Below are 18,584 nucleotides of genomic sequence, written 5' to 3' on the forward strand. Positions count from 1 at the left end.
TGCACGTCCCCCAGACCCAAGTAGCCACAACGCCTGCCTCATCATGTATGTGTGAACCTTAATGCCTGTAACACTGCAGGGCCCTTCTCTGTCTGTCTTCCTGGTAGACTGGTTTCCCAGGCCCCATTGCCATGCTGGCTCATGGTGGGCTCCCAGTGTGTTTGTTAAATGACTGAATGACTGACCGAATGAGGGGATAAGTGAGTGATGTGTTAAAAGGCTCAGGGATCGAAAAAGGGGAGGGGGGGTCAATGAGGGCTCCTCCAAATATCCCCCACCCAGTCAGCCCAGGGAGGGGAAGCCTGGCAGCAGAGCCAGGGCAGCCCAATTTAGCTTGAAACGTCTCCTGGAACAGCATGCCTGGGTCACCTACATTCTGACCCCAGGGCCCGCCGGATAGAACAGACCATAGAAAAATTACTCTGCAGTGCAACATGGGGATCTTGACTAAATAATTAATTTTAAAACGAATCGTAGGCAATGGTTTACAAATGAGGCTTGTGAAATATTCACCGGCCCCGCCTGCATTTCTGGGGCATTACTGACATGTGGCTAATAGGAGGAAAGCTATGGACTTGGACCCGAGTCTTTCACAACCCAGCTTGGTGCACTTTCCTGGGAACTGTTTGCTCCTCACCTTCCATCCATTTCTAGGGGACCCCTCACTTATATAATAATCCTAAACCAGTGACTTCTAAGAGGCACATCAGAATTGCAGTGTGTGTGTGTGTGTGTGTGTGTGTGTGTGTGTAAGGGGGTGTGTTTATAGTTAGAAACACATTATTTGATGTGCCTATTGTGTTCCTAATAAAAAGTAGAGTAATTAAAGATCAATCCAATCTTGGCTACTGGAGACGTACAGAAGATAGAGCAAAAATTTAGCATCAGGGTCATGGGTGAAAAGAGGCGAGAAACACCACTCTACTTTTCATACCCACGCTCTCAACAATCCTGCAAGGCAGGGAAGGCAGAAGTGATTCCCATTTTCCTCATGTAGAAACGAAGGCCCAAAATGGACTATACGCTCCATTAGAGCAGGAACTGTGAATTTTGCACCCTCAGGATACAGCACAAGGTCTGCAAGACCCCAGAAAGCACGCACTGTTTATTGAAAAGGTGAGTGAATGAAAGAAATAATACTGAAATTACTCGCCTAAAGTTTATATAATTCAGCATCAGCAGGGCTGGAACAAGACCTAGGATTCCTCAATTTCTACGACGTCAGGTCATCCCACATTTCCTCCTGCAGATCACAAACTCCAAGGACAAGCAGCCCTGGCCCTACTCACCCATCCCCCTCCCGCTGGGCCCTGCAGACACCAGAGCTCCTAGAAGATCTCCCGGGAAAGGGAGGCAGAGCAAGTCCCAGGCCTCGTAGGGCCCGCGGCTACTTGATCACCTGTTCCCTGATTTATTTTAAGCTTTGTATACTTGGGCCATTAACTATTTTTGTAACTGTTTAGGGCACTCATCCTGCTTGGAGGCAATAGGCAGACAATAAAATCTCTGTTCTTTGGGTAAATATCAGAATTCAGATACTAGCAAGTTCATCAAATACAAGCCTGGACAAGGTCATTAGAGTGAGCATTCACAAGCCTTGTTGCTGGCCCGCCATCTCCTAAGTGGGGACATACAGGCCCCACTGTGGGACCTGAGGCTGCTTTGCCTTTTCGACGTGAAGACTCCAGGTCTCGAGTGAGTTGGAGTTCAGGGATGTGCCCAGTTTAAAGACATGGGTGGCTCAAGCCACCAGGGAGAGAGGTCACTGTGCACAAAGAGAAGAAAGATCCCGCAGAAAATAAAAAGGAAAGTGAGGAGTCCGTTTGGATGAGTCCGAGCAAGGGCAGACAGGTCGCCCCTATGGTCCCTGGGGTGTTACCCCCAGGGGGACAGGGAGCCATCAATCATAGCCACAGAAAAGGCTTAGGGAGACTTTCAAAGCTGCTGAATTAACTCCATTGCTGCAAAGCGAATGAGTTTCACAGGCAGCTGAGCAGAGGTCCCTGCAAGGCAGGGGGCTCCAGCCCTTAAAGAGATGAGAGGAATGTAAAGTGTGAAAACATCTGAACCCGCTTCTGCCTGTCACAGCTGCGTGGTCTGGATGGGGGCCATTCACAGCCAGGGGCTCCAGCCACCCCCTCTGCCTCCAGTTAATGAAACCAGCATGGGGACCCCAATGACTGATCAATGGTCCAGCTTCCCCAGGAGGTCTGCTCCCCTGGCCCCACCCAAGTGAGAATGGTGCTGGGATAGGGAGAGAAAGAAGGCACTTGGAGGGACAAAGAGCCAGGCCTGGCCTCTCCAACATGGCTGGCCCAGCTTAGCCTCCCTCTGGCAGGAGGGGTAAGATAGCATCATCTTGACCCCAGATCTCCAAGCACAGTTTTCGGGACTCCTGAACACCACTTTCCTCACTCTGAGGGTAGCGGCTGGATGGAGGGGGATGGGGAAACACAGCTTTTGCCAAAGGGTCCCCAGGAAATGCTTGACTTCCTCCTGACGTGCGATTCCCACACGAGTCCTAGATTGAGAGTTCTGACACCTGTCCTGCCTCCTCTGGTCAACAATGAGGCTGCATCCTTGGGGAACTGCCAAACCCTTTTTAATATCACCCATCGTCGAGTCGTGCTCCATAAGCCCCTGGCTGCCTACATATCAATTTGCTCCGAAACTGTTCACTGAGTGCTGTCATTCAGAGTACTGTGCTGAGTGGGTCAGACCAGGACCCAGCAGCATTTCCGCTGTCACACAGCCTGACGTGCTGGGGACAAGCAGGCAGAGGAAGAAGGAACATTGAAGACACGCTCAACTAGACCGGATACAATATTTGTCTTCCTATAAGCCAAGGGCAAATATATTTGTGGAACATTATGTATGCGCCTATGTTTGAGGAAGAGTGGGGGGTGGGGTGCTGGTAGCAGGAGTTTTTGTGTGTGCGGATAAGGTGAGGGAGGAGAAGCTAGCAAATCCGGAGGGTTTTCTGAACTACTGATGCAAGTACCAAAGGGAGAACTTTGCCTGGTGGGTCATGTTGCATGTGGAGTGTTACAGGAAATGGGAGAATCTGAAGGACACTTCAGAGGTGGATAGGGGATTCATGAACGAAGGGGAGAGGCCTAGAAGAAGTAAGAGTGCTGCAGTGTTATCATGAAGATTCTAGGAGGGGACCGGAGTGACACTTGCCGGGAGAGGGAGAAACCATAGAGAACATAATAACTTCAAGAGTTCCGTGAGGACCAGAGGGGAGCTGGGCAGTGGGAGGAGGGGGTTGTGAGAGTCCAGGTGGCAGGTGGCCGGGTTGTGGCAGAGATGCAGAAGAACGGAAGCAGAGTGATGTAGTAATTCACACAATATATTGAACGGAGGGACCACACACCTAGTTCATATGCTGGTCTCCCTAGAGACAATGCTTTCATTAAACAACCAGAACGCCAGGATCCCAGGTGACTCACCTCTGCCTCAAGGGCCCAGCTACAACACACTGGACTTTGATGTGCTGCAGTTAGACAGTAGGGGGTGCTGCGACTCTGGCAGAACTTAACAGGAAGCCACCAGATCAGGAGGAAGCAGGACAGAGGAAGGGGTCCAGTGGTCACTGTTTTTGCCCTTTCTAAGCTTAGGGTGTCTTTAGAGCACATTAAATACAGAGTGACGTCCTTACAAGTAATCATGGAGTTTCCCTACGACTGACTGAAGCAGACCGAGGGGCCGTAGGCTGCCTGGCCATCATACCATTTGGTGTGCGCTAATAGCGCGGGGCCAGAACCATTAATGCTTCTCTCCTAAAATGGGAAGAGAAAAGAAGCTTCCCTCATTTTTAATAACTTTATTCCCCAAACTTCAAAAATGAAATTGCCAAGTTAAGAACTTGCCTTGAAAAAAAAAATTCTAATTTATTATAAAGAAGGTCCGGGGCTTGGGAATTTTTTTTTAATGCAGATTCCTAATTTGCCAATGTGAGGTTCTCCTGTGCATTTGAATAGATTATGCTCGATACTGCTAGCCCTTAGCACAACGGGAACATTATTAAAACGATTCCATGGGTCTCAGAGGAAGGGCTCTGCTTCTTGCTTCCTTTATCATTTTGGGGACTTCATATTAGAGACTGTCCATTTTTGCCTGTGGAAGAAACTGGGTTTCCGAGGAGGTGACCAAGACATGTGCTCAGCTGTGCAGGCCTTGAGGAAACAACTCAGACTGGGTCCAAAAGTAATGAGATTAGACCTCAAGGAATGAGGAGGAGGTGGGAATCCTTCCAGACGACCCCCATGTGCCTGTCCCACGTTCCCATTAGGCTAGGCTTTCCTGAGGACACCGAGAGTCAGAGAGCAGCTGGTTCTCTAGGATAATGAGCGTTACAAGGGCAAGGGAGCAGGGCTTCCCCTGAGAAGCTGGGCTCAGCCTCTTGAAAGCATAAAGGGAAGAAGGCAGGAGGACCAGGGCAGGTTCCCAGCAGAAAACGCACGTGGAAGACACTCCTGTGTGCAAGCCACTTCTAGCAGCCCCAAGAATGGAGAGAGGGGCCCCCCAAAAGCTGATGGGTTTCCAAATCAAGCACTTTCTAGAAAGAAATACTTTCCACCTGAGTCTACGTTCTGGAGACCTCACCCTCCTCCTCCCTCCCACCTATTCCATCCCTGCCCTAACTCCTCCTATGGTTTTCTGTCCTGAGCAGTTTCCTTGGGAACCAGTTTGGCCCAGGGATGCCCCATGGAAATCTGCCACAGCCTGGTGGCCAAGCCAAGGCCATAAAGACCCCAGACCTTGGCCTGGTCACTTTACCATGGACACTGAGACTTCCTGTCAGACATTCCTGGACCTCTGGGGTCACAAACAAGAGTGTGGCTTCCCCAGGGCAAACTGTGCCCTTGCTGTAAATGTGAGTATTTTCACTCTTGAAATACTGGTGGCTCCTCAGAGAGGAGAGCGTTGGGACAGTCCCTGCAATTGTGGTTCTGCTCTGAGACCCTAAATGGGGAACTGGAGCTCCTTTCCTCCCCTAAAAGGCTACAGCAGCTCAGTGGTGGCTTCCGGGGGGCCCAGCGCCTTAGGGCTGCAGCCCCACCTCCACCCCCCTCGGCAGCTGGGATGTATTAATACTCAGCTGTATGCTGAGAATTAAATTAGGCTCCTCTACTTAACTACACCCGGATCAGAATTCTTGGACAACACAGGCCCTTCCTGCAGCTTTCCTGCTAATCCCCACCAAACCCAAACTTCTCCCAGCTGCCCAGGCAGCAAAACAGGGGGGTAGGGCTGGGGCGGGAGGAGACAGCAGCTGCCAGCTGTGCCAATCCAGTGCTCTCTGGCCTCTCTGACGGCCCGTCTATCCCTGAGCCTTGGGTATGGGGGTGTGGGCCTTGGTGCCCACCACCTGCTAAATGCAGGAAGTGTCCCATTGCCACTCCCCTTCCTACTGTGGATTTGGGAGAGCAGCATCCAGCTACAAAAGAAATGGAGCCGAAGTTCCTGCCTCTTCCTCACTACCTCGGGGTCCCTCTCTGCCTGAGCAGATGAGGGCATGGGTCTGCGTCTACTGAGAAGGATTATGCTTGTCCCTCTTGTGACCTCTAGGTTCCCAGGTCTCCACTAGGCCAGGCCTCCTGTTCTCCATCCTCACCATAGAAATAAAGGGCCCAACATACTGTTGCTCACCTCGAAGCTTTCAAATAGCGGAAGCGTGTCAGTGCCAAGTCCAACCTGCGGTCATTCGTGGAAAGTTACTGACATGGGCAGAGGGTTTGCTGCAGATGAGGGTAGGCTGAGGAGAGCCTAGGAAGGCGCATGGAGTTGATATGTGAGAGCAGGGGTGGGGACAAAAGCACATGTGCTCAAAGGTCCGTGAGTGACAAGTGCTTTTGGACTTTGCAGGCCAAGGAGTCAATGGTCGCCTGTGTGCTGGACACGGTAAAGTGTAATTTTGTGGGAGAACAACAGGGTGGATAGAGCAGCCACTAACGCTCACACTAGGCTGGGGGTGTCAGGGCCAGAGGACCTAACGGGAGCAAAAGTCTGCATCTTAATATCTTTCTCATGCTGTACAGATCTTCCGCGTTGTCCACGAGAACAGCTGTGTTTGAAATGCCTAATAGGAGGGGTATCAGGGCAGGGCAAAAACACCGCTGGGAGGAGTTGGAAAGACTGCCTGGCACATAGTAGGCACTCACTGCACATTTGTTAAATGAATGAATGAATGAATATTCTGTTAATAGCTGGCTGCATTTCACGTTATAGATGCTCAATAAATAACTGTTGAATTAATATTGACTTGTGAGACCAGGTTAGAGAAAACAGGGGAGTGTAAAGGTCAAGGTCAGAGAATAGAAGCTTTTGTGAAAGCCCAGCCTCATAACTAACTCAGAGTCTCAGAAGAACAAAGTGTGAGGCACACACTGGGGAAGCAAAGGTTAGCAGTAACCGGCGCTAGGACTGCAGGAGGCCAACCCACAAAAGCCAGGCCAGGCTTCCAGGAGGAGAGGAGACAATAGGAAGACAGGGCAAAGACACTGCCTTCCACAGGCGCTGCAACCAAGTGGCCATCTCGGAAGAACTTGGGCAGGGGGCCTGTGTTGGAGCTGAGGCCTGGAAACTGGGAACCAGACGGAAGGGTTGGAAGGCCTAGAGAAGCAGGCCTGGCCTTTTTATAGATAGCAGCTGAGCGGATCCTGAAGAGAGATTCCTCGACTAGGCAGGCAGAGAAGGATGGACATAGAGGCACCAGTGACCATGAATAGGAGGAGCTGGTAATAAGGAGCCTCTAATTAAGAAGTTTCCCCCAAACACTCAAAGGCAGATCCATTTACCTGTATCTCCATGAGTGAGGGGTCTGAAACATTTGTCTGATGTCTGAGTGGGAAGCAGTCTTGGATGGGGACAGGACCACAACTCGGTGCTCTAGGCAAGGGTCCTAGATGCTGGCGACAGTTACCCAGGTAGCATCTGAATCCCGTGTTTGTCAAATGCAGTGACTCCCTTTGGGGTTCTGTGTTTGCCAGTCTCTCTCCAGAGAGTCCTCCCCAAGCCTGACAGGGAAGAGGCCAGGGAGCACCAGGCCCTGCCCTCCGCCCCTGGAAGGCCACACACGCCTCCTGTTGGTTGGTGGACACTCACCTGTGGACTGTCCTGGTAGGGTGGGGGAGGGACATTCTGCGTGGCCATCATCGTCAGAGCTGGGGCTGGGGAGGCATGTTGCATCATGGGGTTGATTCACATCGAGGATCTGTGGCAGGAGAAAGGAGGCCACACGTTAATACTGAGAGCACAGGGAGCCCGGAGACCAGCAGGTGGACATCGCAGGCTGGGCCACCTGGACTGACCACACACAGCAAGGGCTTAAAGCCCTTTAGGGGAATTTAAAGCCCAGAAGAGAGCTACGGGGAGAGGCCTGCGTGGGGAGAGGCTTGCTGTGAGATTTGACTTAAATAAAACAATACTCAAATCATGTGTAAAACAACCTGTATGAAGCCATGCTTAGTTCAGCATCAGCTGAGGGTAGGGGCTAGTGGGGAGGGAGAGGGGGCGGGGGCTTGGCTGATGGTAGCACAGTGGGGTAAGAGGCCATTCGGGTACCCACAGGACAAGGGTGCTTTCCCCATCCCAGGCCCTCAGAGCAACCACCTGTACTCTGAGGCCTCAGGCATTGCCCTTCCAGCTCCAGTTACCACCGCCCTGCCCCCTCCTGGGTGTGCTCACTACACCCCCTAGTGGTGCGAAGGGACGTGGCTCGCTGGTCCCTTCCTCAGAAGGGAGAGTGGAGCAAGCAGCCCTGGTGACTTCTGGGAGGCCTTCCAGGAACATCCGAGAACCTGGGGGAGTGCCCATCACCTGCGGGTTTTTCTCGGTGTGTGTTGATGACTATGGGCTTATGGATGTGCCTGCCCATTCTATTGAGGAGGATTTTCCTTAGCCTTCATTCAATGTAGAAACAGACACGCGGGGCCAGAGGGGCTGTCAGAGCCCACTGCTCCCCTCTCACAGAGGAGGAGATGGAGACCAAGAGGAGTGACGTGTGTGTGTTTGGGGGTAGAGTGCTAGTGGGGGGGGGGGGTGAAACCTAAGGGGTGAACAGGGGGTGGGGGTGAAACAGGGATGAAACCCAAGTCTCCAGATTCCCAGTTTCCCCCGGTCGGCTTTACGGTACCCCTGACCCCCACCCACAACCAGGAAGTGAGGGGTCCCCACTAGGCCTCAGTATCTCCTTGAACCAGAAGGTGCTGCTGTAAGTGGAGACATCCTGGCAGTGCCACCCAAGGAAACTGGATGCCCAGAGAGCTGTTTAGCTCAGCTCTGATGTATTGATGCCCTGAAATATTTAGAGCTGGAACCACGGGCAAGCTGCCTGATACAGGTTCATCCATCATGGGGCATGGAGACTTCTAAGAATCTCTGTGGGCTGTGTAGGACCTGTCCTCCCAGATGGAGGGTACTGATGGGCTACAGACCTTTGTGAGGATGACACCCAGACCTCCTTCTCTTCCCTCCCCTCTCCCTGAGGCCCTCCCATTACACCCTCCCCAGCGTCTTCCAAAATGTTCACATGCCTGAATTCTGCAGGAATTTGAGGGTGTTCCAGACCTGCCTAAGTAAAGGGGAGGGTCTCCAGGGCCCTATGTGGTGTGTGTGTGTGTGTGTGTGGTTCTTTTTCAGGAAGAGGAGGAAAGATCAGCTTTGGGTGACCTCAGTTTCTGAAGTACCAGGTGTGCTTTGACCTTAAGAGCATATGCGAAAGTACTGGAAACCCAGGTATTCATTCAAATAATACTTGATAAATATCAAATATGTGCAAAGAAGTGTGCTGGGGGTGTGGAAGGAGAGATGAAAGGAGGCAAGGTTTTCTCTGTAAGGAGCATTATGAGTGGAGGTGGTGATAGTCCAGTGGGAAAGAGGAAAGGGAAATGGAGGTTCTGTTGGGCTTTTCCTGTGCTGAAAACGCTGTGACTGCAGGTAACTCCCCTTGGCTTCTGCTGCCTGTACCTCCCCCCCCCCCCCACACCCCTCCCCCCCACCTGGCCTTACTTTGGAAGATGGGCTACCAGGATGTCTTTGCAGCAGAAACACTCAGGGTCGCCCCGTCTCACACACACTATACACTTAGATCCAGATTCACAAAGAGGCTCGGAGGGGCACTGAGGGAGCCTATCTCTTCAGGCAGGGAACCAATGCCTATTTGCAAGGCGGGGTCTTTGTCTGGGGATGGTACACATCCAAGGAAGGCAAGAGCAGGGTGAAAGTGTTGGGGGGGAGGGGAGGAGGAGATACAGACTCCTTGAGACATCAGAAAGAACTTCTAGAATCAAGGCTTTTGAGAAATTCATATGGATGTGGAAGCTTTTTCTCTTGGACCCTGAGGGAATAAAGGAAATAGGGATATTTCAGGCATGTGTTAGGCTCAGGCTTTCCTGGAACTTTGACAGATGCAGTGACTTCGGATGGGCCTATGGGTCCTAAAGGCAGATCCCTTCCAGGGACACCAATTTCAGATGCTCCTTTGCCAAAACAACAACAAAAAAAGGCATCTCTGTGGGGCTGTAGTGCCAGAAGTGTCCAGCAGAGGGAGCCTGGGGGTAGAGTGTGGGGTGTGAGCTCTGTCAGGAGGTTTTCTCCCCTTTTAGGGGCAACAAGTTCCCTTCAACCTCGGGTCTGGGTCATTCTGTAACCTCATTCCAGGATGACAAAGTCATAATGAAGGCAAAGCAAAGGGAGCTCGATGAGGAGGATTTGGACTAAAGACAGGAGCCTTTAATTTGCATTCTTTTGTTCACTGTCCAATGAATGGGAGGTCAGGTCATTTTAGAGTCATTGTCCCTAGAAATATTTACAAGGGCTGCCCTGCCTGGTGGTAAGGAGGGGTGGTTAAGAGTGGTCTGCAGCCAGACAACCACTATGAGGCTGAGAGGTGATTTTCTAGTCTGGAGCCTGTGGGGCTGCAAAGCAGGGGCCAGACTGACCTCAGAGTCCATAGGAAAAATTATCTGAGGACCCAGATGGCCTTTGTCTCTCCCCCTACCCCTCTCTGGGGTCACCACAGGCCACTAGGCCACTGCCCCATTGCTCTCTGGGGCTTCTCTTGCAAAAGAACAGAAGGCCTTTTCATCAGCGGCTTAAGTTTCCTTCTCTGCTCACTCAGGCACAGAAGCCTCTGGTAACCTGACACTGGGGGAGCCTGGGTGCCCACCTTCTTTTCTTCACACCCCCCCACCCACACATGTACTGCCCCACCTTTGGGAAACCCCACCAGCTAGGCTTGGGGGCTGAGGGGTTGCATAGAACCATCTGGAGACGAATGTGGGCACCTGACTTCTCTTGTCTGAGACCCCACAAATGGGGTGTGGGGACCTCTTTGAGCAATCTCTGGGCGCTCAGCCCTTTGGGGAAATCCACCCTTTCTGCACTTTCTTTGGGAGCACCTACGGGAGCGGCAGGCCTGAGCTGCAGACACCCAGACCAGGGCTTCTGAGCATTTGTCAGGGAGAGGCTGCTCCGCCCTGTCCAGAGGCCCCAACGCTCTGTTACCAGACACCAGGACACTGGAGGGAGCACAGCCAAGACTGCAAATGGAGGACACACCAGGAACAATTTACCACAGGGAAATTTCCCAGCGAGGAGAGGCTCCTGTCGAAAGATTGCTTTTAATGCTGAAAACCTTTATTAAATGACAGCTAGAAGGGGGGAAAAATCCTAATGCAGCTCTCAACCCCACAATGATATCCAGGAAGAAATAATTTGTGTCACTGATATTATCATCAAAATGAGCTAAAAATTCCATTTTCCAGAGCTCCTGAACGAGTGAGGCAGCAGGGCTGAAGTGGGTGAGGGGCACGGAAGGATATACCTTTAGGAAGTCCGAATGGGCAGCCTTAGAACAAGCACCCATGCCCTCTGTCTTCCCAACTCTAGCTCCCCCAGCCCTGCAGGTGAGGCCCTCAGTATAGAGCCCAAACTCCAGCGTGTTGACAAACAAGTTTGGAAATAAAAAGACCAAGCTCGTTAGGAAGGAGCTCATTAAGACTTGTTGACACGAAACTCATTAGACCAATTAACATTCCATTAACAGCCTGGGGCACCAAGGGGTTAATGCTGCCCGCAGTAATTGGGCTGGGGTGCCGAGGTTGGGGGCTCAGGGCCTTAAGGATGAGAAACAAAATCTAATTGGGAACTCTCTGGCCAGCTGGCCCCACAGCATCTGTTCTTGCCCTCTGACCCTCGCTGAGACTACACTGCATCCTGACTGCCACAGGAGAAGTGAGGAAAGGACCAGCTTTCCTTTGGGTCTCCCCTGTCCCACCCACTGCCCCAGAGCGGAGACTGGGCACAAGGACAGCCTGCGGGATATTTTCACCCTCTTGGACTCTGATCGTCCTGCTTTCTTCATCCACCCCTCCCCACTTTTCTGCTTCAGTTTCTCTTAGTCCCAGGAAGTGAGTCCCCTCTCTTCTCCTCTCCTGGTTAGATGTGACCCACTCTTAAAAAACTCTTTGGAAAAATGCTGGAATCCTCAAGACCCCAGAATCTAATTCATCTGAAGAGTGTTGTAATTTAGGGATGAGGGAGGGAGTCTGGTCCTGGGACAGCCTTCCTTCCTTTTCCTTTCCTTCCTTCCTTCCTTCCTTCCTTCCTTCCTTCCTTCCTTCCTTCCTTCCTTCCTCCCCTTCCTTCCTTCCTTCCTTCCTTCCTTCCTTCCTTCCTTCCTTCCTTCCTTCCTTCCTTCCTCCCCTTCCTTCCTTCCTTCCTTCCTTCCTTCCTCCCTCCCTCCCTCCCTTCCTCCCTTCCTTCCTTCCTCCTCTCCCTCCCCTCCCTCCCCAGCAGGGCAGCTAAGGCACTGCCCAGGGCCCCCTAGGAGCCCTTCTCGTCTGCCTTCCAACACACTAGCAGTATTTTCATTATTTTCCGTCCCTTGCTACAAGTAGAAGCTGTAGAACTCCCATTCCCTGTCTGGGCCTCAGTTTCCTCATCTGTAAACTCCCTCAATCAGAGCCTGTGCTTAGGGTCAAAAACGTCTGGATTCCACACCCAGCTCTGCCGCTTTGTGGCTTGTACAAGCTGCTTTCCGAAACTCTCATACTACAAAACGAGGGATTTCACCAGAATATTCTGAAAAGTCTTTGCTCACCATTAGCACTCAACACAAACTTAGTTGAATGGAATGGAAACAGTTGGATTGCAGCTTCAGAGTGAGGGAAGCAGGCCCCTGAGGCCAGAGAGCGGAGAGCCTTCCTCAGCCCCCAGCGTAGAGCCCCCAGGTGGTTACCACCGCCCCCCCACCCCCCACCCCCGGCAAGCCCCACACCACCCCCACGCCGCCCCCTCTAAGCAGCTGCCCAGGCCAGGGTTCTGACGTCTAGACAGATTTGCAGGAGGCTGAAATAACACAGTGAACTCAGCAGGAGGGACCAAAAGGCTGCATTCGTAAGGGGCTGGCTTCAACTTCTCCCTCCGGAGCAGCAGCCTCAACCTGGCGCAATCCGTTTATTTTCCTCCAGCCGAGAGAGTGCCTGGTCCGGAAGGCTGTCGTCAGGCACAGCTCCCTTCCCATGGGCGGCCTGTAGGTGGCGCCGCGGAGCCCGCTTTAATTGCATTATATAATATAACCTGTTTACTAAATCATGTAATCAGTCGCCTTAGGATTTACAGCTTCGGATGTGTATAGAGAATTGGACTTTGAGTCAGATTTAAAAACAAATAAAAATGAGAGGCAGCTGTTGCTGATAGTGTGATATTCATCTTTTGGAAACAAATTCACCCCACTGCTATAAATTATGCCTGGAAAAAAAGTGTTGGTTGGAAAGAGTTGGCTAGGTCTCCTATGCTGGCAACTCAGAGCGATGAATCTTGAAATAACAGTGTCAACCTGTCACTGATTTCATGTGACTCTGTGGATTTATCTAAAGAAACACAGGCGTGCAGGCGTGCACACACACACACACACACACACACACGTCTCTTCGCAAAACTCAGTAAGGGCTAGAAATCACAAAATGAAAGCTGAGTGTCTAGAGGAAACTCAGTGGTCCCTGCACCTGGGTGCATGCAGTCAGCACTGGCTGGTGACAGGGTGAGACCAGTCTGGGGAGAGGATGGGGGTGAGCAAGAGATTGTGCCTGTAGACCAGAAAGCTTAAAAATGTGAGGGGGTCCAGTTAACATGTTTCAAAATGATGGAAAAGTGAAGGGTCCTTGAAGAACAATGGACCAACCCCTCACAACACATCAAACACTGGACCGGTGCTTTTTTACTCAGGTGCTCTGGGAGCTCAGGGGCCTGAGGTGACAGAATTTGGGTGGCCTAGTAGATGCTGCTTCCCCCCATCTTTCTGACCTTGGGGTGCTGGGGGCAAGTGGAAGTCCTCTAGTTTGATAATACAGGACTCAGAGTGGGGTGTGGGCACCAGGGGGGTAATTGTTTCTGTTACTAAACGAAGGGCTGGTGGGAGAGGAAGTGAGTGGGGTTTGTACTCAGGGCCAGATCCCTTTGCTCACTACATGTCCTGAAGGCTGGCTGGCTGAGAGGTTGAAAATGAGCCACTGCTCCATCATTATACAGGTCCCAGGGGACACCGTACCTGGCACAGAGCCCAAGTCCTTGCAGGATGTCCTAGCCAGGAGGGCCACTTTCCTGATGCCCCTCGGGTTCCTGCTTGGAACTCTCAGTGGGAAATAATTCTGTCTGACTCCAGCCAGAAGCAGAGATGACAACCAAAACGGTGGGCAACTCAGTCCCTTTGGCCACCACAGCTCTTGGCACTAATTTTCATTTGCTACCTTTCTGGGAAGCGTGCTTGGGAGGTGGCACCAGGTCATGCCCTATTACATGATGCTGTTGTCCAGGGAACAGAGAGCAGAACTAGCTCGGACTAGGACTGCTGGCTTCTGACTCCCTGAGACAATCTCTCTCCAATTCTCTCTCCTCTTTCAGCCCTTAACCGCCTCGTGGAGCGAATGGTCTTTGGAAGGGGTGTGAGACTCTGTGAAACCACAGAACCCAGAAACCTTCCTGCTCCGATCCCAGGCATGTGGCCTCCTCCACATGGCCTGTGGTCTTTCTTCCAAGGGCCTCCGTGTCCTCTCCTTTCCCCACCCCCAAGGCTATTTTGCCATTTGCTCTTTATCTGGAATAACAATATGCCCCCTGCGTGGCTGGGTCAACAGGTCATTTATGCCCTCCCTGACTCCAGCCTAGAGATAGCAAAAGCTTGCTGGAGAAACCCAGTCTGGGAGCAGGGGGACATTAGTCCCCCTTGGGTCCCTCTGTGCCCACAGTTAGTGGGGGGAGCCTTAGTCACACAAGACAGATCCCTTTGACTAAGCGCGGGGTGTAAGTGGGGCTGCTGGCACACCCACATCACCCTCATCCCGACCAGGTTTCCTGAGTGGAGCCCCCATCTTGCCCTACTGATTCCCGTCATACCTCTCTGATTCATGGGTGTTCTCAGCACATCACGGCCCAGAGTTCCAGGCCTACAGCTTTCCCTTCTTTACTCCCCCAGTTTAGCTATTTTTCAATCTGGCTTCAAAAAGTGGACCAGTGTCTGAGTTAGGAGAGCAGCCTGTACTCTGCCCTCAGTCCTCTGCTGCCTGGGTCTGCCTCTCCACACCAGGACCAGGAAGTGTCCCCCGCTCTCCACCCTGCCTTAGCTGTCACACCTTTTCTGGCTTCAAAAAGCCACTGATATATTTTACAAACTGAAACAGCAATTTAATTCCCCCTGATAGCGGCAATTGTCCATTAGATCTTCCTACCGAGGAGCTTAACAATAATTCCTTTCATCCAACTGCTTGCTTCTTCTTGATCTGAGAATCAATCCCATAATAGCAGGCAAGAGTTTTCCCATTACTCTCCCCCTCCAGCTCTTAGCATTTGATGAAGATTCTCATCTCCTCTTTAAGCACTTTACAACTTGGCAATTCTTCCCCCTTCCGTTCCTTTAAACAAAATAAAACCAAACCCAAAACAACAACAACAACAACAAAAAACCAGAAAGGGGAGGGAAAGGCATGCTAGCTGTAAGGACAGGCACAGACCTTGCATTCTTCTCACAGAGAAGTGGTGTGCACCTTCTGCTTGGAGGCAGGGGGATGGCAGCAATGGTCACCTCCAATCTGCTGAAAAGTGGGTGCTGCTTTGCCCCAGAGGGGCACCCCTAGTCTGCTCCTAAATTCACTCTCACCCACAGTTGGGTCCTGCTTTTGCCAGTGATGCTCAATTTAGAACGTCTTTCCCTTTCCAGGAACCCCTTCCCCGTGTTGCTGCATCCCAGGGATGGACGACAGGAGGCTGTCACTGCTGCCCTGGGGGTGGAGGCCACAGGAAGGCTCCAGTCAGCCCCTCTCTCTGTCTGTTGCCCAGGTTCCCGCCCAGCACTCATGCGACTCTCAAACCTACAGTGGGATCCTGCCCTCTCTTTTTCATCTCCCGTCGTCCCCTTCGTCTTTACCCAAACAGCATGAGTGAGAGAGGTGGGGAGAAACAGGGAAAGGAGAAAGCTTGAAACCTTTTATTCAATTATTTTTCTTTTCTCTCAAACCTCCAGGCAGCCCCAGTGGTCAAGGGCAGAGGAGGGCTCTCCAGTGCTTCTGTGGGGACAGTTAGGGTGGATGGTCAGGGCACCAGGGAGCCCCGGCCTGCTCCCCCAAGACACCATCAGGTGCTCTCTTGTCTGCACACACACACACACACACACACACACACACACACACACACACACACACAGAAACAAATCTAAAAATGAACCCAGGGACTGAAATCCCCCTCGACAAACCTGATTCCCAGGTTTATTATTATTTGTCGAGAGCTGACAGCAGCCGCTGCTCAGGAACCGAGCTGAGAAAACAACACGGCCGGGCCCCTGAGGCTCACAACTCAGCAGAGACAGACCAGCAGCTCTGATGCTGGGACCCAGGTGGAGAAGCACTTCTGCTCTGCACGGAGGCCGCCTCCTCCCTTTCATAAATCTTTCTCTTTTCCGAGGCAGGCATGCCAGGTGGATGGCACTCCCTCGGATGGGATGCACAAGGAAAGCAGGAGAAGCGAGGTGCCTTGGAAGGGATGGGCAGGGAGGGCCTGGAGCAGCAGGACTGGGCTGGGGTTGGGGGGTTGTCCACAGAGGTAAGGGACCCTGACACCTGTTCAGTCTGACTCCTGAGATGCTCTCATATTCTCCCAGAAGCAGAGGGTTGTAAGAGGGACAGTCAGTTCCCTTTTCTCTCTGTACGACTGTACCATGTCTTCTAGCTGGATGATACCTGCTTCCATTTGTAAAAATTCCTCCAAAAAAAAACCCAAAAAACGGTCAAGAATCAAGGCTGTAGAAGCAAGTGGCTCTCTGGGCTCAGTTTATCACTGAAAAGCCACTCATCCCTGATACTTCCTTACCCAGTCAATGGATGTCCTTGTCCCTGGGCCTTTGTGATGCTCCCCGTGAGCTCGTAAGAAAACAGGAGGGGAGACCAGGTAGCATCTACAGCGACAAGGTCAGCTGGAGCGGGGCAAGGACCCCCTTGCTGGACTCCCTCACCTATGGTCCTCACTTCTCTTTTGAATGAGAGCAGGGACACTGGCTCTGTGATTCTGATCTGTCAGGAAAGGCAACCCTGGGGAAGGAAGGAAGGACAGTGGTGCCATGGGAGAGGAAGTGAGGCCAGGCAGCGAGTCCATTCCTGGGCATGGCCAGTGAAGCCACAATTGAGCAGACATACTCTTTATTACCTTATAAGTGTTTCCGCCATGCCTTGTGCTATCTCTCTCCTTTGCCAGCAAGGCTTCCTGTATTACATTCCTGTGTCCTTTCTTTCATCAAAACTTTGCTCAAAACCTCACTCCTCTGGGAAGCCTGACTTCACTTTCCACTCCAGGACCATCCTCTTACTGGGAGCCTTGACACCAGACAGAGTAGGACACGGTAGCATGAATGACCGCTACGTACGTTTCTATGTTACGGAAAATTGCTGCCCACCCCATGTCCACATTGCCCATCGAACCCTATACACTCCCCAGCAGATAAGACCATGGCGTTGCCTTGTCTTTCTTCGTAGGGGGAAAAAAGCCTGTGTGATATGATTTCACGCGGTCTGCCTCCTTATGGTGCCTGAATATGCAGAGGGTGCCAAAAAAATGTATACACGTTTTAAGAAAGGGAAAAACTATGAAAATTGTAATGCTCAATATATACCAATAACTAGAGATGGCTACAAGTCACGTTTGACTTCTGCAATTACAAGAGGTGCTCAAAGTGGTTACCATCAGCGTCCAGACATTTCTGATTACGGTGAACTACTTCGTAAGCAACGTTGACCAAAGGGTCCACTTGTATACATTTTTTTGGCACCCCCAGTATACACAGTTACCCATTTAATTTCTTTAGTTTACTGTTAAAATGTAAAACAATCAATCAAATCTGAGAAGGATAACTCTTTAAGTCTGGGTAGTCATTTACACCTCAATGAGAATGAGTTTGTTTCCCTGGAGCAAATGTTGATGGGGTGAGATGATATATGGAATTAGTAACAATTGCCATGTATGGAGCCCTCACCATGCACCAGGCATTATGCTAAGCTTTCTATACAGATAACTTTGTTTATTTTTCTCAGCAAATATATAGTGCCGGCATGATGGTTGTCCCTACTCATGGATGTGAAAAGTCAAGCCTAGAGAGGTTGAGAGAGCTTCCCAATTGACACATGGTCTGATTGCAGTCTGAATTTTTTATTTTTTATTTAAGGAGGGCGCAGCTCACAGTGGCCCATGCAGAGATCAACAACCTTGCTGTTATCAGCACCACACTCTAACCAATTGAGCTAACCGGCCATCCCTTGCAGAGTCTGAATTCAACCTAGAAGTCTCAGGGTGGAGGCAGGAACTAACAGTGGAGGAATGAGACCTCTAGAAATTGGAGAAGTACAGAAAAGACAAGCCTGACTGAAAACAAGCCACTGACTTTGAGTTGGGCTACCCAATATAAGCTTTCCTATGACTTTCACACCCCGAATTTCCAAGAATTATATCGATACTGCCTAAATGTCATCCATAGCCAGATTTGGGCTTTTGTACATCAGTTAACGAACACACACTTTATGCCTTTGGGGGGTGGGCCTGCTTAAACAGCAAGAATTCATTTCTGTCATCCTGTCATTCTTGGATGGCAGTGTATGTACACATTTATTTGTGTACAAATGTATTTAAATACTTTATTGCACTTTGCTCTTGTTTTATAAAAATGAATGGAAGATGGAAAACTAAAAGTGTTGATACCAGTGGCCGGCCAGGTGGCTCAGGTGGTTAGAGCTCCATGCTCCTAACTCCGAAGGCTGCTGGTTCGATTCCCACATGGGCCAGTGGGCTCTCAACCACAAGGTTGCCAGTTCAATTCCTCAACTCCTGCAAGGGATGGTGGGCTCCGCCCCCTGCAACTAAGATTGAACACGGCACCTTGAGCTGAGCTGCCGCTGAGCTCCTGGCTCAGTTGGTTGGAGCGCGGGCTCTCAACCCGCAATGACAACTGGACTGCGCCCTCCACAACTAAGACTGAAAGAACAACAACTTGACTTGGAATAAAGTCCTATTCCCCTTCCCCAATAAAAATTAAATATATA

The 18,584-nt window shown here is 51.2% G+C and overlaps 1 protein-coding gene across 6 annotated transcripts in view; it reads right to left on the bottom strand.

The window, feature by feature from the left end:
* PKNOX2 (PBX/knotted 1 homeobox 2) overlaps window positions 1-18,584 on the bottom strand; it is a 257,123-nt gene that overhangs the window by 69,857 nt on the left and 168,682 nt on the right. For 5 of the 6 annotated variants that reach the window (XM_019710526.2, XM_074321097.1, XM_019710525.2 and 2 more), the window contains one exon: window positions 7,111-7,219. The exons of the other annotated variant lie outside the window; for it this stretch is intronic. In XM_019710526.2, coding sequence (XP_019566085.1) covers window positions 7,111-7,197 — 87 coding nt within the window. In that variant the 5' untranslated portion in view covers window positions 7,198-7,219. The remainder of the gene's footprint in view (window positions 1-7,110; window positions 7,220-18,584) is intronic. 6 annotated transcript variants of the gene reach the window in all.

Source organism: Rhinolophus sinicus, linkage group LG16 (genome assembly GCF_036562045.2).
Source record: "Rhinolophus sinicus isolate RSC01 linkage group LG16, ASM3656204v1, whole genome shotgun sequence".
Taxonomy (NCBI): domain Eukaryota; kingdom Metazoa; phylum Chordata; class Mammalia; order Chiroptera; family Rhinolophidae; genus Rhinolophus; species Rhinolophus sinicus.